The sequence below is a fragment of the Anas platyrhynchos genome, chromosome 8 (assembly GCF_047663525.1).
Source record: "Anas platyrhynchos isolate ZD024472 breed Pekin duck chromosome 8, IASCAAS_PekinDuck_T2T, whole genome shotgun sequence".
Taxonomy (NCBI): domain Eukaryota; kingdom Metazoa; phylum Chordata; class Aves; order Anseriformes; family Anatidae; genus Anas; species Anas platyrhynchos.
In genome coordinates, this window is record NC_092594.1 from 33,885,286 (window position 1) to 33,912,175 (window position 26,890).

At 45.4% G+C, this 26,890-nt stretch overlaps 1 protein-coding gene and 1 long non-coding RNA gene across 6 annotated transcripts in view; both read right to left on the reverse strand.

Moving 5' to 3' along the window:
• LRP8 (LDL receptor related protein 8) overlaps positions 1-26,890 on the reverse strand; it is a 167,750-nt gene that overhangs the window by 104,739 nt on the left and 36,121 nt on the right. Inside the window, exon 1 of one of the 5 annotated variants that reach the window (XM_072041418.1) lies at positions 25,001-25,140. Coding sequence (XP_071897519.1) covers positions 25,001-25,022 — 22 coding nt within the window. The 5' untranslated portion in view covers positions 25,023-25,140. 5 annotated transcript variants of the gene reach the window in all.
• On the reverse strand, positions 12,405-14,196 carry LOC119717594 (uncharacterized). Its single transcript, XR_005267407.2, has 2 exons — positions 13,946-14,196; positions 12,405-12,967 (listed from the first exon to the last, which is right to left on the reverse strand). It is a non-coding gene; the product is annotated as an uncharacterized lncRNA (long non-coding RNA).

Sequence of the window (26,890 nt, forward strand, 5' to 3'; positions counted from 1 at the left end):
ATGCTTTGCTTGAAAGACTGCTTACAAACCAAAACAAGCCACAATCTTCACCTCATATGTAAGACTAGAATGTTTTATCGGGCGTTCATTTCCTAGTCAGTGTAACTACAGACTTATTTCAAAAAAAAATCAACCTGCACAGAAGGGAGTAAAAGCAAAAAGAAAAGCTGATCGCAATAAATACAGGGCAGGAACTCTCGAAAGCAACACTCAAAATCAGGTGATGCAAGAAAAAATTCTCCAGCAAAATTAAAGACTGAGGACAATTGAAAGTATGCTGAAAACATGCAATAATGTAGAATGTGCTCCAAAATAGTTCCAATTCCATAGCATAAGCTAACAAAATACTTCAATTTTAACAAGTATCACAACGATGTGTAACAGCAGTTATTAAATTTAATCTGTTGAAGGCAGTAACCTGTACTCAAGAGTTTAAGAGAACTGGCTGAGGAGAGACAGTAAAAGAATTCCTGTTTATTGTCATTAAATCTTGGAATACTCATATCATTCAGGAGAATCAGAGAAAGCTAACGTTATGTCAGAATTTAAACAATAAATTAGTGCTTATTGATCTGTCAACCTGATATCACTTCTAACTAATCAGAGAGAGTGAGCTACATTCATCTTTAATTTTAAGACAATCAACATTAAGTTGACAAGATCTTTCTATAAACTTGTTTTCCTAAACAGATTACAAGAAATACAGATATAATTTTCTTACAGAAATAAGAAAGACCAGGTTTTGCAGCTTGTGAAGATGTGAAGAGCAAAACAGGCAAGACTACCATGCTCCATTGGCTCTAAGTTGAAGTGAAGTTCAGACTAGTACAACATCATTTCCAGGAGAAAATAAAGCTGCAGTCATTGCTACGGGACTGGCAGTAGACTCCGCAACACTAAGCTGATAAATGAAATTCAGACTTTCGAAGGGATGGAAGGGGGAGAAAGGGAACTACCTACCCGTGACACAAAGAGCAAATCCCATGCAATCACACAGGTGACAGCTCTTCTCTCACCCGTGCCCAAACCCATAAGAATAAATGTGCAAGAAAGATTTCCACGTGTATTGGCTCCATGGGCTGCTCACACACTGACTCAGGGCAAGAGCAGGCCCAGACGGACAGAAGGACGGGCATTTTGAAGAGAAACAGCTGTAAAGGCACTGCTGGCGGTGCCAGACTAGTTATTAACCTTCTAGAACAATTATTAGAGCAATAAAAAGAAAATTAAGAGTTATCTAGCTACTGCAAATTGGTATTACAAAAATGAGCCCTGCCGTTATGATGAAACTTCACATGCTTTGTAAGCCATTAAGTACAGAGACGTAACGAGGTAGCTATCGAAGCAGTCAGGGAATGATCGCTGGAAAGGCGCCCACCAACTGGTTCGCACAGGCCCCGATCCCGCGAAGCACTGACCTGGCTGGGCTTGTCAGGCAGAATCCGCTGTCTATCACATCAGAACAGCCAAGAAACCTGAGCTGGAAGATAAAGAGGTGGAAATGCTTCCCCATGGGCATCGTGCAGAACGGTGACCATCAGCTGTGAAGGAGCCTGAGCAGCACTGATGTGCTGGTTTGGAAGGCAGAGGCGACAGAGCCGGAGTGATGCCAGACCGGGCCGAGGACAGAGAGCCCCCCCCAACAGGCCACAAACCGTTAACACCCCCGAATGAACCTGACTCGAGAAGCATTGTGTCCCTAGTGAAATTAAACCTCTTTGTGTACTTGCAGACCAACACAACGGGACCAACACAGCAGAAGTGACAAGTTGGGGGAAGAGGAGGCTGAGACTGTTCTGAGGCAACAAATAGAGGCTGCTGTTAATGTAAGAAAAATAATTGGTAACATTTGACAGGAACTCAAGAGATAATGCAATTAGCTTGGTTAGTTTCTAGATTGTCCTGAAAGAGCACAAGTTTCCAAAGGTTGTCCTGGTTTTATAATTCTTACACAGCTTCTGTCCACTTACGAAGAGGACGGGGAGCACGCCTTAGGGTTGGGCACGAGCAGGAGTCATTTCTGTCCCACCCCTCAGCTGCCAGCTTCACACCACTTGAACCCCCCAGGATATTGTTAACACCCCAGATATGTTGCAAAACCTCCTCAGACACCAGTCCTAACCAAATACAGCTCTATTTTGGCTGGAGCAGCGTGGCCCAGTTCAGATCTAGGGCCAGAGAGCCTTTGCAAACTATCAACAAGGTAACGTGAAGGAATTGCTGAGGAAAGATGAAATAAAACTACATATGGCTATCAGTAACGCCCAGATAAACAGAAATATAGGCAGACGTTGCTAGCTTTGGGTTACATTTTGCCTCATCTTTTGATGTGTTTGGAACATTAAGGCGGTTTCTCTGCAACATATGTAAAAACTTGTGAACACAAGTGGGTATTTTACAGTATAGAGTTATTTTTACTTGAACTTGTTTGAGATGGCCTACATAATTTATAGTTCGTGTATTAACTAGCATTGCCTTCCCGAAGGCACGCTGATAAAACCTGAACGTTGTCAGACGTAGTGTACGGATTGTGGATGGCACTGTCCATCATTTACAGCTTTGCCAAACAAATTGTTTGAGCTAAAGATTTCTCACACATGGCCCCTACAGCACGGGCTGCACCTTTTATTGCCCATCCCTACCTTGGAGTCTGACAAAGCATTTGCTACAGTGATCTGTGAAGTCAGAGGAAAGTTCTTCCATTTAAAATAAATAACTAGAACGTGCAACATTTAATTTTAAGCACTGTTTCTGTTTCATATCTATTTACAAACCACCACAGCAGAAAGAATCAGATCATCTTCCTTGCAGTCACCTCCCTGCAATAGAGGGGAGCTGAATCAGGAGATGTTACGATGTACACGATTAGGGTCACAAAGGCTCGCAGCATCTGAAGGGGCAGAGATCAGCGTGCAGCAGTCACTCACCTGCCATTATTCATAAGGGCGCTCTGAGAGCGTTCCCACAAACGCCCAGTGGTTAATGAATCCTGAAAGCTTTTAGTTCAAACAATTATTCCTCATGAAAATGTGTACCAAAGCATATTATTTGTTACTCTATTTGCTTCTCTCCATTTAAATTTCAATTGCTGAGCAGGAAGCAGAAACAATACCGAGACTGTTGGGTGACAGCCACAGCAGAACAAATTATGAAGGTGAGGCAGCTGATGAGCACAAACGCTAGATAAAAATAAGACCTTCAAAGCACATCATGGTGAACACCACGTGTCTATAAAATGAGGGTCAGCCTATGAATTATTTACAAGCCGAAATGGGGATATCGCTATTATTTGTTACATTCAGTTCAAGATGGCTCCAATCAACTCTGCCTTTACCTGAACAGTTATAATCTATGAGGTACTGACACTTGAGAACTGTGCAGCTAAGCCCAGGTGCTGCTGATAACCACAGGAATTGCATTAGAAGAGTACTTTCACCGACTGTAACCCTGCCTCCTACCCGCGAAGGCTGGAAACACTGCAGGCAGAGCTAGCAGTGAAACCTCAGAGCCCTCCACACTGCCCTGGCCAGAAGCAGAGATGTGCAGGGCTGTTAAAGGCAGACAGCCTTCATCCAGACGTTTGGGATTTGAGCACAGAACTTCGGGACTGGCTGAAGAGTGGAGAGGGGCAAGTCAATTCAACTGGCTTTCAAGGCCAACCTGCCTGCTAAAGCCTTTCTGCTGCACGCAGCAGTGCCCTGCCCTCCCCCAGGAGATGGGCCAATCTTCACGCATCGCAAGGGAGAAAAATCCAGTGCTCCTCTCGCCACAGGTGAAAGGTGCATCGGGAGATGTTACAATCTGTTTCCATCTGAATTCCTGGAGCTGATAAGCGTTTCTGAGTGCCTGGGTTTCACCTCCCAGGGAGACTGGAGCTAGGAGCTGCCCCATTACATCCGCGTGCTCTCACATACATACGTACATCCTCCTACAGAGGAAACATTTGTTGTAAGCATATGGAGAGGCCCTGCTGGAGGCCAGCATTTAATGCTCTAGTTAATAACATTTTCAAAGAACAAAAAAAAAAAAAAAAAAAAAAAAAAGGAGGGGAGAAAAAAAAAATAAATTCAATGGGATGTGAACACAAATGGCACATTCAGTGACTCTCAGGTGTAACACGATTTGCCAAGGTTTAAGCAAGCAAGCTTAAAGACTTCCTAGGGCTCAAATAAACAAACAGACACGGCCCCCATGTAAAACATGAAACAAGCAGCTGCCTATATGCATACACACACGTGTGTGTGTGGGGATGGGGGAATTCAGTCTGTTTCTGGTCATTTTGAGGTGCACTGACAGCAATTTGCATTAGGCTGGGCTTTCTAACATTCTCAAGTACTAGTGAACAGTTGTTTTAAATGTCAGACAACATTTAGTTGACTCGTCTTGCATGGTCCTCCTCTTCTGCGCAGGGAGTAGCAGCCGTCTGGCTGATGCTCTGGGTCGTTTTCCTCCTGGCTGGATTTCTCGATTTAGCTGCCAGCATTTTTGTTCTTTGATGACTGGGTTTTTAAGCTGGTACCCACTGCTGATGATAATGGCTAGTCAGGTCTATTACAGCACAGTGTAATACCCACAGCCTACATCCCAGAAAGGGGAGGAAAAAAAAAAAAAAGAGAGGTTGGAGCACAGAGAGGCAGAATGTGTGGGTATGGATTTCGCTCCAGGATCAGCTGTGCCTTCCTTGACTAATTAATCTGTGAGATCTGAACAGTCGGTAGAATGGAAAAAATGGGTCAAGTTGGCAGCATGGGACTTAAATAAATAAAAATGAGGCATTAGCTTAAACTGCGTCTGTGCTTTGTCCAGGTTGGAAAACAATGCAGTATAAAACTCAGTCTTCGGAAACCAGATGAACCAATGACAAGTTAGGTGAAGGCACACTCTGAGGCTTCTTGTCTTGCACACAGGACAGCAGCATCGGTACCCTTACAAGAGACCAGACTGTGACACCATCACAGCGCCGAGGACAGTGTGCATTTAACACATGCAAATTCTGCAGGCTTCTTGCAGGGAAGTGTGACACCTAAAAGCTAAAGGCACACGGCTACAGTTTGAATTTAAAATTTATATTATGTGCACATTTCTTTTCCAAAGTCTTGGAGGTCTCGAATAGGCAATGCTGAAGAAGGAATCCCAGCACTCTGTCCTGTGCACTACTACCTGCATTCCTCACCCAGTCTGTGATTTGTGGAAGCAGAGCTGAAGGACTGACCATGGAGAACGCCGTCATTCCTCGCTGCAAAGTGAGCTTGCATCTGACTGGGGTAAAACTGATTGCTCACCACGGGCACGTGGAACAGTGCTCAGGAACAAGAACTTTGCGTTGTTGTGACAGTGAGTTAATTTCACAATTCCTACATTTCACGGAGCTCAGTTTACAATGAATTTGGTGGAGATGTTCAACAGATGAATTCAGTGTATAAAAAAACAAAAAAAAGAGACAGAAGCAGGAGACCTACTTCCTTACAGCTTTGAAACCTCCATTCCTCATTCAAATGCCATTAAAATCATACCACAATTAAAGAAACCAGACGCCCGTATGCCAGGAGTAAATGCATGCAAATCTTGTTTTTTCCAGGAAAACAAAGCCAAGCAGCTCAATAGACCTCATGACAGACCCAATCCCAAGCAGATTCCCAGAGGACAGCCCACCTCTCGCAGTAGGGTAAGCTGTGGTGTGCACTGAGTTGGTCTGAGGCTGCCAGCCATGTTCATGTCTAGGCACTAACCTCTTCTACAGCTCTGAAATGCAGTGCTGATTTAATCTGAGAAGAGTTACGGAAAATAACTTGTTCTCGCCTTTCTTCAGAGCGCCTCTTTTCCCACTTGCCTCTGCCCACTCCCTTCCTACCCTTGGAGCACGAGCAGACTTCGCTCGATCTGTTACCAGCTCTCATCTGGGATAAATCTTGCCTTGTAAGAGTTACCAAAGAATAGGAGCTGGGGCTTCAATAATGTTTTAAAAGGATCACTGAGCAGAACAACTTCGCAACACTAATCCTGGCTCCCAGTTGTGCACACAGACAACTGAGCCACCTGCCAACATTTAAAGCAAAAGACTTGAACAAATTTCTTTGGGAATTTACTGACCGGCCTCCCTCCTCCTCCACAAAGGAAACGCTGTGCTCCGCTCCTGCCCTCTTTGGGCAGATCACTCTTGTCCTCTGTCCAGGATTTTATTTTGGTCTTGCAATTGTTGTCTGCTACAGAAGTTACTTAGGGCTACAGAAGACAAATGGCAGGCAAAAGCAGCTAAGAACCACTGAATTTGTCCAAAAGCATTACATGGCATATATTTCATTCTGTAACTTAACTAGGCAGCTGCTATAAAAGCCCCAGACTCTTCTCCTTGTCCAGAAGCAATTCAGGCCCTGGGGAATGCTCATGAATAGTGGCTGATGTGGATGATGCCATCTATAATGCAACAGGGTAAAAATCTATAATTAGCAGTTTTCTCTCAGGGTCGCTTTTCTCTTGCTGTGGTTTTGCTCAGCTTGCTTTCTCAGGCCGAGGACTGCTCTTACTTGCTGCAGGGCAAATCACGAACAAGCTCCAGCGAAGCCACCAGTGATACCCCAGTGAAAGAAATCCAGCTTGGTTTCTAGGGGTACTACTCAGCATTCATTAGTGCCACCTCAGATGTTCCTGTGAAACTCATCCAAGCACGAGGTTGGTCTCCCACTTGTGCTGGGTATCACCAGGTCTCCATTTACAGCAAGAAAGAAGAAAACGTTCAGCCTTTGTCCACATGAAAGCAAAAGCTGAGAGCAGAGCCTGTGAACTGGATGAAAGGGATTTCACAGGTGCCATGAGCACACCAGGAACAGAGCAGCAAGCTTTTACTGGGGTCTTTGCACTTCTAGTGGTGTCTTGAAGACACTGAAAGGGGAAAAGTTGTCACGACAAAGAACTGGAGGCATCTGTGAGGCAGGATTTTACCAGCACGGGTGGAAAGCATTTGCAGCTGGTTCTGCAGGACAGCAACTGCCTTCAGCACCCTGTTAAAACCACTGCCCTCCTTTCTGCACAAAATATTGGTAACATCTAGTCGTTTATGTTTCACAGGCATTACAGGACAGATGAGATTCATTCTTCCTACAGAGACCTGCTATTGTCTTCAGTAGGCTTGCACCTCCTCTCCCAGCACATGTTTTTTGTGGTGCTGCCCTCTCGTCTCACCCATTTGTCTGCTGCATCCCTCTCAGGGCAGTCAGCATCCCGGGTGCGTTTTGCTGTCACTTCTAGGCAGGAAGAGGTCGCTGCCCGTGGCACGAGAGCCTGTAACGCATTAACACAAATCTTCCATGTCGTCACCTGAAGCAAAGAGCGCGTCTTTAATTCTGTCTCACAGTAACCACCACAACCTGTGATGTCTCCTTGATTTACACACCTCCCCCTCACTCCCTCCCCAGCAGTTTTCTGCTCTTTTTCTCTGCCTAAAACTCACAGCATGCCTGAAAACTGTCAAGTGGTTTCCATTTGTATCCAGGAATCTCAGTATTAATAATGCATTTTTACTCTATTATTTCTACACTTTCAGTGAAACTTCATAGCAAGCTGACAATTTCTGCCTCACAAACACTCCCATGACATGATTTCAAGAAACCTGGATGGCATCTACAGGAGCAACGGGGACTGCAGTTCAGCTACATCAGCCTCTGCTTTCAGGAGGGATGCTCGTGTCCTTCATGTGGCACCTAGGACTTGTTAGCATCAAGTCCCTAAGGCAGTGTGAAAGGTGCTGTTTCAAACCCCAGCTGGTAGGAAAGGCAAGCCCAGCTGTCTTCTGCTTGGAGAGGCCAGGAAAGCAAAGTGGAAATCACCTGCTTTATTCTCTGTACAACAAAGAGGGCAATAAAACAAGATAACACTGTCTCAAGAGCCAAGCAAGAAAATCATTCACACTTCCTTCCCTGACCTCCCAAAAAAGGGAGTGCAGAGCAATAGACAGCAGGCAGTAAGTCTGCAGGACAGCACAGAGTGGGCCATAACTCGTCAGAAGCTCCTCCAAAGTACAAGGCAAATGAGTGGCTCATTAAGGGTTAGACTCCAAACGGTGTGGGGGCTCTGCAGTGGGCACAGGAGACAGCTGGGAGCACAACCAGAGCATGGAGGAGCTGTTTGGTGAATGTCTGCTCTGAGGGTACTGTGAGCACCCACAACAACTCTTGTTCAGCCAGGAAATGGGGCTAAAACTTGCCAGGGTACGTTAATAATGCTGCTAAAATAAACCGTCACTGGAAGAATCCGGATGACTTGGCTAGTCCTTGGCACACAAAGGTCTGGTTTTGTTCCCCAGGTTCATCTGCATCCCAGCTGCCCACCAACTCTCAAAGCAAAGACCAGGTGTTACCTTTGTGCAGGGAAACAACACAGAGCAGATACAGCACCAAAGTAAAGAGGTCAGCTGCACGTTGGGTTCCCCAAAACACAAGGACAAGCCCACATGGTTAGACTTAAGGGACATCGCCACCTCCATTACTTGCTTACTTTTAGATGCACTGAACTGTTTTTACTTCTGTGAGCCCTGAATTAAGCCATTACCTCAACGCAAAGAGCTACCAAGTATTCAGCACAGCAGCAGTCATCAACTTTCCCGGACGTGATACAAAACCCAGCGCTTTCTGCAAGGAAGGGAGGATTCATTATATTCAGGCTAAAGCCAAGGGATCATAAAAAGTGAGCCTCCAAGTCTGAATTCAGTCTGAAACCAGCCTTCCAATGTTCAGAAAATTATCATGTTTTTCATGTTTTCTTCCTGCTTTTTTCACAAAGCCCCTCAATCTCCACCACATATCCCTCTGCCTTCCTGCAAGTCACACCGATCCAATTTTGTCCCACATCCCCAACCTCTACTGCTCTCCAGCCCTCTGCAACCCTGCGTGATGGGGATGTGCAAAAATCTCCACCCCTTCTCCTAAACTTGGGTTAGGCAACCTGCATTCGCTCCCTGTGTTTCTGGCAACATTTCCTTGGCTGTTCCTGCACTGCAGGAGCTGCCACCTTCCCTTGCACGAACTGTGTTCCCCTTCCCCGAGTTCACCCAAGTACTGCAGGCACCACACACCGTCAGCTGCTCACAGCAGCCACGGACACGCGACCCGTGACTCATGATTCGAGTCAGCATTAAGCTGCTTTCCCAAACCCAAATCCAAATCATCTGACCAAGCACGCCACAGAGTACGACCACAATCTGCCTTAAAAGTGCAGTTCTGTGCCCAGGCCCCGTTTGCTGAAGGAAAGGTCTCCACGCTACTTCCTAACACACAATTTCTAAACAGGGGAGTGCTACAGAAATACCTCTGCAGTCAGGGTCCATCCTACCACAGCTAGATTTATTACTTCTAGTATCCCATGCCAAATTTAAATATAGCATGGAACAAATTAGTAATAACTCTAATAGATAAGATCCACAAATTAACCTGTTACTGCCATTAGAACTAAATAAGAGAAAGCAAAGCGATGCTGGCAGTAAGAGCTGACATTTAAGCACGCATCGTGCGCAGCCAGAGTAGCTCTGAACGAGTGCACATGGGAAATTTTCATCGTGTGACAGACGCTCAGCAGCTCGTGGAATAGATGTGAACTACGCAACTGTGAAATGCATCTTGGTGCAGCCCAGTCCCTCAGTACAGCAGCAACAGGGGTGCACAGAACATGCCAATGCAACAGAAATTCCTGAACCACTGGAGTTTGGATAACTGTGGGACTACCAGCAGAGCTAAAAAGCTGTGTTCGGGAATCATTATTTCATCAGTAAACACAGGGGGCCTAATTTTGTTCTCAACTACAGTGATATAAAAAGTTACCGTGGAATCAGAGTAATCACACTGCAAGAAGAAAGCATTAATATCAGAATTAGGTTTGTGCTACCTGTGAAGAGATGGGCAGTATCTGCTGCACCGCACTTACACTGCTCCTAGATGTGCGGCAGTCCCCGTACTTCCAACAGGAGCTAGAGCAAACAATCACTTTGTTAGCAGTAAATGATATCCTCTAGCAGGTGCTGCAGAACGTCTTACAAAGAGCTGCCTCACCGCTTATCAAAAAAAGAAACAAAGACGAAGAACACAATAGCTTAATTTAGATATGTCCTTTTTAAGCCATCATCAGTCAAAATCCTATGAAAGTGATGTACGACATGTTCTCTACTTGACGTTTTTAACCACATCAACCATTATTAAAGAAAACCAAAGTCTTCCACTGAACTATTAAAGTTTCTTTACAACTTGGACCCACCCAAAAGATCTTGGACTTCGCACTCATCCTGTTACCAGGCCACAAGCAGGAGCTGCCTGCTTGTTCCCAACACGAGCAGGTGAAACGCAGACCAGAGACGTTTACTTTTACAGTGCAGTTCTAATGTAAATGTCAAAAAAATTCTGTCTCGATTTTTATTTTTATTTTCCTCTAAATCATCTGTCATACTCTCTCTATTCTAGCGAAGTACAATTCCTTTTACGGAGATAGAGCTTGGGGAGCTTTATCTCCAGCTTCAGATCACATGTAAGATATTTCAAGTGCAGATAAAGAGCTAGATTAAAATAGTATCAGAGGCTGCAAAACACAGCTCCTATTGTCAATTCTTCACCGTGCCTTCAATGCCCTTTTAACAGAAATCCTCAAAGATTATTCTCAGGATTTGGAAAGGGGGGAAAAAATAAAAAAAATCAAAGATTACAATTCCAGGATGGAATCTAAGCATGCTTCTACAGGGATATGCACAAAGACTCACGCCCAGCCAAATTTTAATGAGGATATTAAAAGCTCATCTTGAACACAAATGCAAAGCCATCCCTGATTTCAAGTCATTAATGACTCAAGTTCTTCAGTGAGGACCAAACACGCATGCATTGTGAGATGGGTTCTCCTTAGGTCTCTGATAAATAGCTTATCTTTCACTTTATCAATAAAATCTCTTCTGAAGCAGATGCAGACCATTCTGTGGTCTGGAGAGCCAAACTGGGACAACTGAAAGCAGGGTTTTAAAGGAGGAAGTTCTGAACCAAATTAATCACAACCAGTGCCTCTGCTAGACCCATTTTCCTCCAGTACAATACCTATGGCTGTGATATAGAGGCTCCAAACCAAACAAAAGGGAAGGAGAATGAGCCTTTGTTAACCAATCTCTGAGCAAAGAAAGAATAAATTGAAAGATAAGTAGTTTCTATACCTTTTGTGAATTACAGCTACAAAATGCTGTGAATAAGAATTGAGTATCCAGCTATGTTCATTACGCTTTCATTTTCATCTTCCCTTCCTGTGAGGGCATGCAGGAAAGCTGTATGTGGACTGCATATAAAGCCTCAAACTTATACATGCAGCTGCGTAATTCACAGGTTTCTGTAAATATCCAGCAAGATAACTAAACTGCAGGATCTATTTAGTATGCATCACCTCAAAAAAAGTCACTATCCCTGGGAAGAAGGAAATGCATCAAAATAGCAAGAGTTTGTGCTCCTTTATTCTCAGGATATGAAACACGACTCTTAAATACTACCCCTTCCTACTTATCTTAACCTATTAAATTAGGATGATCTCTGCAGTGCTGGACGATGGCTTCATTTGCACAGTTCAAGTGCTGTTGAGAGATCTCACAGAAACTGACGGAGCTAAGGGTGGAGCCCAACATCACACTAGTACATTTTCTCCAGTTCTGCTTCATTACAAAGAAAAAATAAAAAACCACCCCCCTCCCCAAAGCACACAGTCACGGTGGTGATTTCTCACTGCAGCAGCCCAAGGTGCTGTGAACCAAGGCGCAGGGTTAGCATAGGGGTGGACCCGGGAGGACAGGAACCTCTGGAGGTCATTTTTCCACCTGTGAGAATGCAACATTTAATTTGACCCCAAATCCATTAGCCTCCAGCGTATCTCACACACTGAGAATATCTATTACCTCGAGACCTAAACAACAGCTCCCAAATTAGGGGAAACGAACCACCACATCTAAACCAATCATACCTAAAACCTTTAGGGCCTCCTCTTTCCACCCTCTTCCTTCCAACCTAGTGTCAGAAGAGTATCAAATAACAGGGAAAATTCCTGCTAGGCTTATCCCTCAGTCCAGCAGGATCTCTAAACCCTTTATCAGCACTCACAATGAAGACCTAAGATAACGCCCCCTGCTTAAGCTGAATTCTGGCACACTGCAGTGTGTGCTCACCAAGTGACGGGGACCTGCAGGGTGCAGGAAGGTGCAGGAAGGCAGGTCCTGCAGCTCGCTGTGCTGAGCTGGGCACGCACATCCAAAGCAGCGCCAGCATCTCAGCTTCCTGAGGCCTTCAGGGCCCTTTCTCTAACACGTATTTCAGCTGCTGGTTTATGACTCCCCCCCAGCTCGATATACCAATTTGAGATAAACACGTTATTGGTCTATAACTTGAGAAACAAGAACTGCCACGGCAGCTTTATGGGAACACTTTATTCAGAGAAAGCTCTTGTGCCAGTTAAACAGGCTTAAGCTGTAGCTCAAGACTGCAGCTTTTGCAGGTGTCACCAATTTCTCTTGGAGAGCTATAAGGAGCTGCTGCAGAAGAGCCACTCATTTGCTGACCACAGCTGCAACCACACCAAATGCTCCTCAGCTCAGCTGACGAGTCAGTCTGAAGCTGCAGAGCTTTGGTCTGAGGCTCACAGATGGTCAGACACAATTTCTTATGCAGGCTGGTATTCACCTGCTCAATGACCTCCTGCTCAAGAGGAGGGCAGGACAGTCACAGTGGGAAATGAACAGCAATTCTCCCAGACATACACAGTCCGTGCCATCGAGTATGAAGAACTACACACATCCTGCATGGGTTTTTGGCACCAGGAAGAATGCTTTGCTCTCTTCATCCCTTTCATACTCACTGCTAGAGACAGCACAGCACCTCATGCACCCGTTGTGAACCAACACACAGCTTGTGTTCACTGCTTTAGGCAGCTCCGGATCAGAACGGTATAACTAGTGGTCAGCAGTCGATGCCTAATTAAAAGTAAGTAAAAATAAGAAAAAAATATTAACCTAAACTGAACCTAAAATGATCACCAAAATCTACAAGATGGATTTTCTTAATTATTCACAAGAAAAGGCAAAAAAGAAAAGAGTAACAGGACCATAAATACTCTGGAAGCGCTCTCCTTGGTCACCTCTGAAATGAATTTCCACTGGGTACAGGGAAGCACCGAGAGGCACAGAGAAACCACAATCAAACTTCAGGAAATTCTGCAGAAACCAAGTCTCCTGTTAAAGCCAGGGAAAAAATAACAGAGCTCATTCATCTCCCATCCTTTGCCTAGCAAACATCATCAAATATAGAGTCAGTGGGTTAACCTGAACCGCAGCAGAGTGAAAGGGTTCACAGAGGGGGAATTATTCTTCTGACTGCAACCTGGCTTCAGCAAAGCAAGAAGGGAGATTTTTCTGTAACAGCACGCGCGTGCTGCTCTGACAGCACACAGAAATTAAGTGTTGTGCACTAATATACCCAGCACTAGCTTCTGCTGGAGGCAGGATGTCAGCCACAAAGGGCCAATAGACTGATCCCATATGACAATCCCGTATTCCTGTGTATTTAACCATATAATTAAAACCTTCTGCTGCTACACATACTAATTACACGGACAGCGTTTGTTTCAGGAGTCAGCAACCCCCTGACTGACAGCATGGCAGCACCAGGTGACTGCAGCAGTTAGGCAAATGCTGACAATTTGGAGCTGTCAGCATTGGACACCCTGGTAGGGCTGGATGGAGAGTTCACATGCATCTCTGCTGGACTCAGTAAGTACCCTTAAAATCACCAGACCGAATTGCTCCAAGCATAAGAGACACCTGTAACTGTCTCACGAGGAACCCCTGACAAAGCCAGATCCCCAGGAACATCAGCTGGGCCTCCACAGAGGCTGCCTGGTAGCAAGACAGAAGATGCAGCTCAGGCCTGTGGCTAACCAAGACTTCACCTACCTGCCTGCAGTGACGGTGCGGTGCCCCATTCTGGAAATTTCCATAGACGGTATCATTGACAGCATGGCAACATGTCCTGAAGCAGACTAATCATGTGCAGGAAAAGCTGCACTGAGGAAGGAACAAGATTTCACTCGATGTAATCTATCTGCCCCTTCCAACATCACGTGCAAGTCTGAAACCAAAGCTCTGCCTGCCTCCAGGTGCACCTTATTGAGCCACATCCCACAACCCAAAAGATTCCTTCAGACCTTCAGCTGGGCTTCACAACTCTAATGGACACTAATGCTTGGAGTTAACCCTTCCAATTCCCAAGAAAAAGGCATTTCCACATGAGACATTAGCCACGAATGTATCAGAGCAGCTCTCTGCACTGCAGAACATGTGCACCTAAGGCCCAGGACATTTCCCATTCCTGCACGCAGGGAGCTCACGAGGTTGTGCCCAGCCTGCATAACCATCTCCACTGACCACACGCATTCAGCCATAGTTAATCCTTTGAGGTTGCCCTGATTGCTCTCTGTATACATTAATAATTTGGCAGCCTCCAGGCCATGGCTGGCTGTACTCACCACGCTGCCTTTTAACTGGAAAGACAGCATTAGATGCCATCAGCCGCTCGCTGTCACGCTGCGTTGTCCACAAGAGATAATGAGCCCGGAGGCTGCAGCCCCTTCGGTGTGGTGGCCAACATGGGACTTCGTGGCACACCCTGACCAGTCTGTCCTGGAGGCTCTAGCAGGCACGAGGCATGCCTGTGCCCCCACACTTGTATTTTTTCTTGTAGATTTGCACTGAGGGTTGAGGATGAGTTTTCTCCTTTCTCACAGCAGAAACTTGCAGCCCACAAGGAAACCAACACTTAGTAGAGCTCTTTAAGGGTTGCTTTGGCATAAAAAAGGATCCCTTGCTGCGTTTAGCAGGAGCTTCTAAAACCACTTCCATTACAGACACCCACAATTGTAACCTGCTGGACCACATCCTATGTTTTCTCCCTCCTTTTTGGTTAATCCTGGATGTTACAGAACTGTGGTGTTTACACTTATGTTCATTTCCCCGTTCCTAACTGCAGGGAAACGTTAACTGAATTGTTCCAGCCCCCCTGCGTGCTCTCTGTTCCCAGCGACAGCCCCCTTCCAGCTGGGCGCAGTAAAACCTGCGCTGCTGAGCAAAGGCAGCGAGACCCCACGCTGCGTCACAGCGAGCGGAGGCACAAACAGCTCCACTGGATACCAGAAAAACAAAACAACAAACCAAGCCCAGACCTCAGATGCTTATTTTAAGCTACATGTTGTTGATCTAAAGAGCTGGTACTGACCAGAGGGGATTAACGGAGTCAAAACATCTCTTATTTGTGAAATTTTAGCCAAATTTACTAACGGGGGATACCAAACTAAGCTATACACAATCACAAAGAGCTAGGCTCAGAGCTCAGTGACACTGGAATAAATCCAGCTGCAACTTACAGCAGCATCACCAGGAAAGCTCCATCCTTGCAAACCTATGCAATGGACTATGGGAAGATTTTAGTTGCAGAAAATAAGAGTTAGGGAGGACCCATCCATCTCCACCCTGTATCAGTCCTGGACTGGTTTAATTGCACAGCATCCTTCACATACTGCAAGTGCCCCTGGTTTTGCACTACTCCACAGTATTACAATTATTTAATCCTGTATTATCTTCTTGAGCTTCTGCCTACACGTGGCTTCTAGAAAGAAACCGGTAAGGAAACCACACAGCAGCTATTAGCCCGTTCATTATGTAAGTAACAATCTGGAGAAATAAGCCAAGAACAAATCTGTAACATCAGTGGGATGGCGAGGTACCCAATTTCCAAAGTGAAAGGCAATTTGCTGAGGTTACCTGAACAGCACAGGGATTGCAGATTGTACCCACACTGACAGATAACATTTTATAGTTTTGATCCGTGACTTATTTGAAGGAATGCACTTGTGAAGCAAGACATGAGAAAGAGTAAAGGACCTGAAACAGGAAAAAATGGACTGTGTTAAGCATGCAGGATTCAAGCATGCGAGGTTTCATTCCGCTTTCACACCAACATTGATCCCATTAACTTCCACAGGAACAGGCTTGATTTACTCAATAGTAAACAGTCAGAACGAGTCCTGCAGATGGAGTCTAGCAGAGCACTTAATTTTTAGCAGGCAGGCTCCCCTGGGTTTGTTTAGGGCTATGCCCCTGCTTGCAGCCAGGTGCTTACCGTGAAGATTTGCTGGAGTGAGCAGTGCTGTTCTCAAACCATCAGCACAGCAGCGCTGCTCCCACACCAGCCTGGCCAATTCTCCTTTCACTTCGTCCAGTTTCTTCTCAGAAGTATTCAGCGATGAGGGCAGGCTTTTAGGGAACTTGTGATATGGGAGCAGTTAATCAGCCTTGGGTCCAAATTGTCCAGCTCACTGGTTAAACACAAACCCCATGAGGACTGGAATTAATATGCCACTATCTTACTTTCTAAGCAGTGCAACATCACCCGGAGAGTTCCCATGCGGATAGAAAACACATCATCATGAAGAACAAGGTAAAATACATGAATAAAAAGGTTGCTACTGAGTATCATGTCCTTACATGACCAACAAAGTTTCTAAAGTTCCTGTTTGAAATCTAAACAAACACACCTTTATTTGCACTGAATTTCCCCATTCCTCCTTCCTCTGTTCTCCCCAGCTGTCCAGAAGCTGCTGGCTGGAATTACTCTGCTCTTGAGTCCACATTTCACTTACTTGCTTCCACAGTAGTTTAAATCGTTACTTTTTATTAGAAAAAAAGTTTTATAAAAAACACAACCCACTTCTCCCTCAGCCGAGGTGTAGGCAGGCAGGGTGCAACAGAAGGAAGTTCTGTTCTTCCAGGCAGATACACCAACAGGACACTGGCAGGTCTCTGCAGAGGGTGACAGACAATTTCATAGGCAATGAAGTTTTAAACAGAACAAATAATAATAAAAGAGATGGAGAGAGCAGATTGCCTCTGATGTGACCAGAAACATCCTTTGAGGATGCTAATGGAGGAGAGAATTGATTTTAAAGCTTGCCTTTTTATGCCACACACAGCAAGAACAAGCGCTTGCATCAAACATGAGCATGCATAAAGATCCCTTTCCCTGGAAGACAGTTTTAGACTCAGTTTTTGGCAACAAGATGTGCAAAACACTAAAATATTTATCGAATTCTTTGCGCCAAATACCCAGGCACAAGCTCTGCACTATTTCTGCATGGGTCTATTGCAGCAGACCCAGGGAGGTCTCAGTGCCTCCACAAAAGATAAGCTCCTCATAGATGGGATTACCAAAAAGAGCCCAACACTAGAGATTTTATTTGTCCTCAGTGACAAGATTCATTGTAAATGCAGCTGTTAAGAAGCTAACACCATCAGTGGCTTCTGCCTGGAGTTTGAAGAAGGGGATTGTTCGAGCTCAGCAAATTCTGGCAGCTTCCTCCCCTGGACAGGAGGCAGTACAGTACATGCTTGTGCATCACCGCCCAGCCTAACACAGTGCTTTCAGAAAGCCCTCTTCATGCAAAATCCAGCCACCCTCCCACATCCATATACAATAGGCTGGTTATTAATACATCAACCCGCTAAAAAAAGTTTCAGACCTCCTTAAGATTCAGGTCACAGCAAAACTGTCCATCAGGCAGTTTCCCAGCTCCTGACATATCAGCATTGAAATGCTGACACCAGGAGCCTGCCTCTCCCTGCAACGTTTCTCTCTCCTCACCACCTCACCCTCTCAGGCCAAGTGCTGAATTTGGTGCTGGCTGGTCTGAGATCCAGCCAGCAACCCTCTCAGGCTGCCCAAACATCATTGTCACCACCTGCCTGTGTCCTGGTCTTGCTGGGAATAAAACTCCACTGTGTGGGTCCAAAACTGCAGCACAGGCTACCTAAAGATGTAACTGCAACAGCTAAAATACAAGTTATCCTCGGTACCTGGTAAGCCAGGCTCTGTACGCCAATTAAAAAAAAAGAAGTTGATCAATAATCATCTTCTAAGCCCTATTTCGCATGCAAACATCTATCAGGATCCATTTCATTTAGGGGATATAGTGCACCTTGCAAAGAAACCAGTCCCAGGGGTAGCGATATTCATACGGAGAGAAGAGCAGGGGATGCACGGGGAGGGAAGGGGTAGGGAGAGCTGACAGGCTGCAGTTCGGTGAGGAAGCTTTGATCTAAGATAGAAGGAAAAAAGATTAAGAGTCCTTTAGACTCTATCAACATGGTTTATTTATCAAGCTAGAACCTATTATGATTGTACTGAGAGCTTTGAAGTTCCCTGGCCTATGTCAATTGTTTATTTATGATTCTGTACCTGAGATATGTCAGAAGTGCTGCCCTGGGAGTTTGAAGGCTTCCCACAGGACGATTTATGCGAGCAGGCTTTAACCTGGTGGTGTTTCACCTTGTGCTGCCAGCGCACACAGGTTTCAGTTCCAAACTGGGCCCCTCTTCCCTAAGGGCCAAAAGACGCAGAGAGCTTTGTGATGACGCCAATAACTTGATTGGGAAAGGAAAGAACTGTGCCACTGTAACACCAGCATCTGTCAGAGCAAGTGGAAGCAGGAATGCCCCTTTCACCTGTGACATCCAGAGGCTGATGCCACTGCTCAAGGGCTCAAACAGAGCTCCACCAGCTGTGGCACCAAGCAGTGGCTGTCTGGAGTGGAATACTTCATACTAAAACAAAGCAAAACACAGTTTCTCTTCCTACCATACCCCAACCCCACACACCACACAACTCACAGCAAAATTAAAACTAAACCCACAAAAGATTTGTTTCTACATCTGTTTCTACCAGTGCTAGGCAGCTCCCTGAAACAGATCCTAGGGCTTTTTTTACAGCCTGTCTGAATATTTCAAAATACAAGACCAGCATACTTTATTTCCCAACTCCTGTTCCTTTTCTTGATGATGTATTTCTTTAATGATCTAATCTACTTTTCCACTTGCCTTCCCACTAGTGGAGTAGCTTTTTCCACAGAAGCATACCCACTCCTTCCCTCCTCACGACACACATTAATACAGGCATTTTCCATTCCTCCCCCAGCTCTCATACCATCATCTGCCTCCTGTGCTCCCCTTTCTTCCATTCCATACTTTGCTCAAAAACCCAAGTGCGGAAACAAATACCCCACCGTGTCAAGTCATTGTCATCCCTTTCTTGTTTCCCTCCTTCACCACAACCAGGGATGTTGACTATTACCAAAACACGTCCCTCTCTGTCCCTCTTCTTTTGTTTTTCTTTCCTGGCCTCGCTCTGCCCTATCCACTAAGCATTGCCTTTCTCAAAACATCTCAAAGCATCTTTCCTGTCCTAAACATGAAAGTTTCTCACTGAGTTATGGAAGCCCTGTTATTTCTATCAGGTTATTTTCAATTGTATGAGGGATTTGCAGTCACTAGTGTCTATGTCCAAAGTGCCCCTAGGAAGTAGAGGCAACACGCTTTTCACGTAAGAACCTGGAGCCCAGCGAGCACCCAACCGGTGTCACACACAGGTAGGAGCTCTGGTCATTAGTCTGAATCCAGTAGTTAAAAATCACAAGCTAATTTTCCCTCAAGCAATTTGCGGTCACTAATGAGGCATTTAAAATACCCATGTGCTAATCAAATCCACAACATTCGCTTATTTTAATTAGTTCCTTGCATCAGCGTGAGGATCCAAAATCCAGGAAGGATTCTGCTGCCAGCTCTCCTTCCAAGGCACAACGCAATCGGGGTGTTCAGAGTTGCTGGGTACCACGCTGGTGAGGGATGCTGAATGGTTTAAGCGCAGCTTTTAATCATGTCTCATTCAGCCTTCAAAGTCCACATCAGCTGCCAACTGCAGCTTCTTTTGGGCTTTGAAGCAGTCTTGTCCTAACTTCAAAAACCTCCCTGCCATACATGCTTGTTGTCAAATCATGACCCAACAGCAACAAATGTCATTAACCTGGCCCTCCATCCTCTTCTGCTGCTGGCCTGGCTTGACACCACGCTTGGTTTTAGTTATGCCCACTCCAACTTCATACTGTAGATTTTAAACTGTTTCAGACTCTTCTCATCCATTTTTTTGCATATACCTGCAAATACCATAAAACATTTCAGCATGTTATCACTTCCCTAATTCGTCCTTCATGAAAAAATAACTCCGTCTTCACGCCATCTTTCCATACAGAGGAAGCTGCCAGAATGTAAAAGCTCCCTCTCCTCTCAGCCAATTTAAGAGTGCACTTGACAAGCACTGGCATGTCCAAACCTCACACAACGCTTGGAGTTTGAGACATGCACATATTCCAGAGTGTAACAAGTCCCACATCCCGGGGCACCCCAATCCTCATGTTTTCTGTGCTAACAGCTGGGGCTCCAGTATTCGTCACCTCCTCTTTTTGCTCCTGTTTGGCACTAGAAGCAAGTCTGAGGAAAGTGCTTTTTTATTAAACCAGCTGGATGTCATCCCCTTGTTTATTTCCACAAACGATCAAGGGAAGTCCCACCCAGCCATCGCTCCCTTTCCCAGGCTCCTGAGAAGCTTTATGCTGCTTGAAGAGCGATTGTTCCTTCTGCTTGTTGCACAGAGCGCTCAGACGGCTCCGCTCTCTGGGGCAGCCTTGCAGAGTGGAAATGGTGATGAACCAGAATTCAATTATGTAATGAGAAATTGCTTTAATTAGCCAGTTAATTGACTCCTCAACTGCAATAAGTAAAATCACTTGTTTTTACAAGGCACAATTATTTTTTATTTTTTCCCAAGGACTCCCAGGAATCAGCTCTGCAGCTTGCTTTTATCCCTGAAAAACTAAAAAAGAATCTGAGAGCTCTGGCCTGCTACTGGGGGACAGTATTTGATTCCTGCTTCAGAGCAGCACAGAAAAAAAAATAAATAAGAGGAGGAGAAAGGTGCAGTGAGTAGCATTAGGGTAATGAAAAAAAAAAACCTTTCTCTGACGGAAAGAAGCCTGAATTGAGACACGTTGCTAGCCATCCTCTGGTTACCCACAAGGACTTAAGAATGCTTCTTGCATTTCCAAGTCAACACCTGATGGATAGTTCCTGAAGTCTTTCACCTTTTTCTCCTTTTATCCTGGCCCAATACAGCTTCTGTGAGAAGGTCCCCTAGTGTCCCACACCATATGCCTCTGTCTGGACGTCCTATCCATGGTGAGGTCTTCAAAGGAGAAGATTGTCCTGTTCTCAAGGTCAGCCTGCCTCTTCCCCTTCACCGAGAGAACCATAGACACATTCATGCTGGCGGGGTTATCCAGCAGCTCCCACCAGGAAGGCTCTCTCAATTCGCTTGCTGTGCTGGTGACCTTCCATTGGAGAGGTGACATTAGATCTTGAGCAATTCGTCCACTTCCTCTCCTCTCCAGTCTTGCAGAAGATCACCAGGAGACAAATAAATAATCATAAATGAACTGTGCAACAGGCGAGCTGGCGAGTTCTGTGACATTTTAAGCATCTGTTTAATGGCACGAGAGAAACGTGGCTGAATGCAAAGCATCAGGGCACACTGACTGGATGGAGGGCTGGGCCTGGCAGCACTAACACCAGAGAAAACATCTTACCTTGGTGAGAGGGAAGGCAGAAAGAATCAGTGGAGCGATATTCTCACTGGAGCTCACAAAGGACTTGAACAGGAATTGCAAATATTATTTATAAATAAAGTCCTTTTGCAGGAATCCTTGTGTATAATCAACAGGGAACATCTGTGTGTTTGATTATAGTTGACATTTTAAACTAAAGCCAAACACTGTGTAATAACACAAGAATCAGCAGCAGTGCAGCAAAGTTCCTGCTTTTGATGTAGACAGGCCACGAGTGACTCTGGCCCAGTCTTCTGCTCCTAAATAATTCCACAGAATAAGGGTCCCCAGAAGAATGCCTTTTGGGATTTGAGCAGTGGCAACTCCTGCTGGGGCCTGCAGAAAGCAATAGGCTCTTGTGAGCGTCTAGGCAAGTAGCTCTCAAAACAGGGCACAGATCCCAAGTGGGATCACAAGTCAGATGAAACAACCGCAGTAGAAGAGTTCGAAACAAAAATGGGGACATGAGCAGAGGAGTTTGAGAGCCACTTTTGTACTAACTTTCCACTGCAAAAGCAAACATTGTAGATCAGATAAAAAAAAAAAAAAGCAACGTCCATCAGCTTTTGAAAGATGATTCACTGCAAAAAATAAAAAATAAAGTTGGAGAACTGGCTTCCCAGCAAGGCACTGGATTTTAAATGAACCAGACAGCTTAGGAGAACTACATTTTGACATGGATACAAGTTGGCACACCTAAAACAGATACTTGTGGGATAAGCATGGAGAAAGGAAACAGAGCTGATATACCTAAGTGCCCAGAGCCTGCCTGATTCCCACTCTTACACCCGCTGTCTGGGAGCCCCCAACACACATTGCTGTCACTAACGTACACTAAACCTTCTCTTTCTGGGAGAACCTGTCACCAAATGTCCACGGTATTTTGGATAGCACTAAACCATGTAAAACAGGCTTCATTGTGAGTTACTGTAAAGTTACGGAGCAGGTCCTACATATTTTTCCTTTTTGTCTCATTCCTTTTCTCTCTCATAAGTTACACTGAACTTGCATGATGGAACTACAGGCTTTACAGCTCTTCCAGTTGAGAAGATGCTCTCAGGACCAATTCTGCACAAAGTCCTGTAACCTTTGGAGCACCAGGTGCTGAAGGATGGACTGCAGCAGCCTTTAAAAACAGGACAGGCATTGCAACAGAAGACCTAGAGGCTGGAATCAATGTCATGTCTAAGGTGGTTGCCTGGGAAATTAAAATAGGCAAAGTTTAATTTCCCGTGAGAAATCCAGCCTGAATCTTTGACCTGAATTTGGTCAGAAAGTTTGCTTTCTCTAATTTACTCAAATTGGGAGCTAGGCATTTAGCACAAGACTAAGAAGTAGGAAGGTTAAGAGGATACAAACAGCACAGCAAGCAGGGTGACATGCAGAAAATACCGCATGAAGCAAAATCCACCACAGGATCTCTGCAGGAGAAGGAGCATTTTGAAGAGCCCTTGCAATAACCGGGGACACCAAAGCACCCGGAACAATTGAGGTTTGCTGAGTGACCAGCCCCAAATGAAGAAAACGGTTGCAACATGACACAAGCAATAAGGAACTGAAAAATGCCTTAATCTCAAGCATGGCCAGATTTCTGCAATAAAGAAGGTAGGCGCGTATCCAAGCAAGCCATAACCTACAATAAAAAAAAACTGGCACCTTTGTGGGAGAAAACCTATTAACTGATATGAGCCTGGCTTGATTAATAGCTCTGTTGTATGGCCAGTGTGCAAAGCAGGCCAACCCTCACCGCAGCACTTTGCAAAGCACAGCTCCATCGGTCGTGGGTCAGGCCCCGGCATTTGAACACATGTAGCCAAAGGTCTCCATCAGCCCTTGATAAAACCCTAGTACCACTTTCAGAGCATGCAGTCCCTTCCCAGGTGTACACCTCTCTGCTCACACACAGCCGCTGCCCACAGCCACAGGGCACCCCCAGACAGCCACAGGCCAGCTGAGTGGAAAGGAAGGGGACACGCACACGTCCAGTTTCCAGGGATGCTTCTGAAGGAGCGGGGGTGCTGGGTGGACAGACGGCACTTCACACTTCCCAGCAAAGCCCTCGTCTGGGAGAGGAGAGCTGACAGACGGCATTGTGTCTCCTGGAAGGAGCCACATTCATGGGAACAAGGGAAGAGAAGCGAGCGACCCCTCCAGAGCCAGCAGAGCCGTCTGTTCACTCCCCTGTTTGTTTGCTCTTTCAGACTTAAACGCTTGAGCAGATTTACACAAGTAAGTGCACTCGAGAAGTGGGCAAACTGAATATGAGCGCTAGGCCAACTGGCTGCAGAGACCAAGGAACAGAAAGCGGGATTAATCCTCTGAATTGGATACCAAAGCACCGCTTGTGCCCTGTGAAGCTTCCCAGTGGGGTCCCCATCCTTCTGCAGAGCTGCGCCGCAGGAAGGCTGTGGGGCACAGGGGGCAGGTTGCAGCGCCGCACGGATCTGCCCACGCCCCTACCCATGAGAGCAATTCCATATGCAGGGGTGGGCAATTGCTGGCAGGAGCCCAAGATGATTAGGGGAGGAAGAAAATAAGAAACTCCAAAGTAATCTGCACTTGGAAGTTTACCAAAATAGCTCTTCCAAAATACTTATTCTGGGATAAAGACTGCAATAGATGTATTTTTTTAATTAACCAACCAACCAAAGAACCACCACATGAACACACACAGCCTGCCCCTTTGCTGAGCAAACGCTGTGTTACCCACCAAAACTTGCCTCTCAGCTGCAGATACCCCTCCAGGCGTCACTTACCTGTACTGGTACCTTGAGCAAAGATATTTGGTACAGGTACCTCCGTGCCACAGGGAGCCTGACATCATTTGAAATGCAAACAGCACAATTCTGGAATTCTGAAACACTCAAGTTGAAAACTAGTTCATAATGGGAACACTGCCTGCACGGGTATTCGTGCACATGCACACAAAAGACAACTGAGAGTCCAGAAATGAAAATGAGACTTCAAAAATGTTGAAATCCTACAGCTCGCTTGTCCTTCCCTGTCTGTCAAACCCAATTTTTTAGGAATATATTTACAATGCCTAGACAAATGCTCATCAAATCTAGAGCATGTCTTTGCAATTTTTGACAGAAGAGCATATATTTGTTCAAGTTTATTTTTACACTGCTCAGCACTATATTCCAAAGCCTCACTAGCATGGAAACAGCATTCTCTTCTTTCAGCTGTAACTTCTACCCTACCTCAAGCCTGCAAAGGAGGGTGGAGGAAAAAAAGATAGTCGTTCACATCTTCTTATCCTTCTGCTTTCTTCGGGCAATTCACATGCCAGCAGAAAGAACTGTCTAAGCAGAGAACACCAGTGAAAGACAAGCTGTTCTCCAGAAGCCAACTACATCTTCCTCTCAGTGCAGTGGATCTCAGCACTCAAAGAAGCTGTTGCTTGCTGTTTATCGTTACTTCACGTAACACTGAACTAGAAAATAAAGCAGCTGTTCCTGTTACTCACCTCTGACCGCACACTTCCTCATAATCCAGCAGCATCTCCCAGCTCTGAGTGGCAGTGGAGAAGTTTGCCTGTGCTGTTGTTCCTGACAAAGATGCAGTTCCCTTTTGTGCAACTGCTTTCAAACGCCAGTTTCAAGGGATATCAAGGTACACTCCTATATTGCCCTTCTTTTCAGCTCTCTGCCACCAACGAGACTTCCTGTAAGTGCATCAAATGACTGCACTGTTGATGCAAAGGAGGAAGACAATCTGCAAATTCTTGCAGTTCTTTACTCACTGCTCCATGCATAACCTTGAAATATTTGTGTTGCAATAAATACTGTGCTCTACATTATCTAACAATTTGGGGGGTTTGTGTGTGTTTGTTTGTTTTTTAATTTATAGTCACGTTGCATTGTCAAGTACACAGGAATTGTACAGTTTTAGCTCTACCCTCTTGCATTTCCAGAAGATTTCAGCAATGAACACAGGAATTTTACAGGGCAGAACAAGATGCATCACATAACTGAAGAACATAATCTCAGAATACGAAAACACGTAATTGCAAGCAGTGTCACAAGCAGGCAGGCATGCTTACGTATGTTTTTGTTCCTTTGGCAGTAAAGCAGGTCAGCATTTTAGAAACATCCTCCTAGTCTTATAGGACAACCTGACAAAAAAGGAAAATACAACTTTTATCTCAACAAAACCTGAGAAGAGTTTTTATAGTTGGACTTTCTTGGTTTGCAGACTTTCTTCCTGATTTCAAATGCCTGCCACAAACAGAGGAAGAGAGAAAGTTCTTCAGCACCCTTCCCACAAACCACAGGAAGCCTTTATGTTGAGTTGAAAAGCAGAAGGCTTCTGGAACAGAGGAAATACTGCTGGCTTTCCCTGCAGTACACTTGCAATGCTCTGCAGCTTTTCTTTCCAGCCACCACAACAGTTTTTCCTTCTCTGCTGTTACAGTTGAGTAGCAGAGAGCTCTCCGTAGGCCACAGCTTGAGACATGCTACATCAGGCAATCCAAAGTCAGCGTGCGTTCCACACCGACACTGCTGCCGTCTTCTCTGGGTTTTCCTGGAAGAAACTCCTTCCAGTAAATCCTAAAATCAAGCTGCAGTTTGACAGTGAACAATGACTCAGTCCCAAGAACATAAAAGCAAGTAGGTTCCCTTTGTCTTTTCACAGCTCATTTGACACCTTGAAGGGTTTTTTCAAACTGAAGAATTTACTCCTACAGACCTCTAAGACAGCTGATTTCCAAATAAATACCTGTTACAGCCCACACCACTGCTAACGGGTGTGGAGTGCTCTTCACCCGCCATATGACAGTTTGGTTTCCAAGTGCCAGAAGTTGTACCAAGAGCACAGCATCATAAAAGCAGTTTTTTAATTCTCAAAGAGCTTTACAGGAGAAGCTCTACCATCTTGTACTTAAACCTGAGATGCATAATTAGAGCTGCAAACACCACAGGGCTCTACCTGTCCCCTCCTCTCCAACATGAAAGCCCTTCTGACATCTCCCCAGCTCCTGTCCTGCTGCGTCTGTCTCATCACATTTCCTTCCGGCTACAAAAACAAGCAGCCTCCTGACACCGCCAGCTTCCATTCACTCCATCTGTCAGCAAACCAATGTGATGGACTCCATGTAACGAAGCCAAGGTGTCCTCTGCACTTTCCACCCAACTGCACTTCACATCCTTTTACAACACGTTCCAAAACCATCACTATCACATTCCAGGCAATGAAGCTCAGCCAAAACAGTCAAACCTCAGGTTGCATCCTAGGGATGCCCAGAAAGCTGCTGTTATGACTCAGAGGTCAGAGCTGGTGAGCAAGGATGTGAGATTCCTTCAGTATTTATCATGGCTCAGGTTATGACAGATACATGCCTACCCTTTCTGAAGGG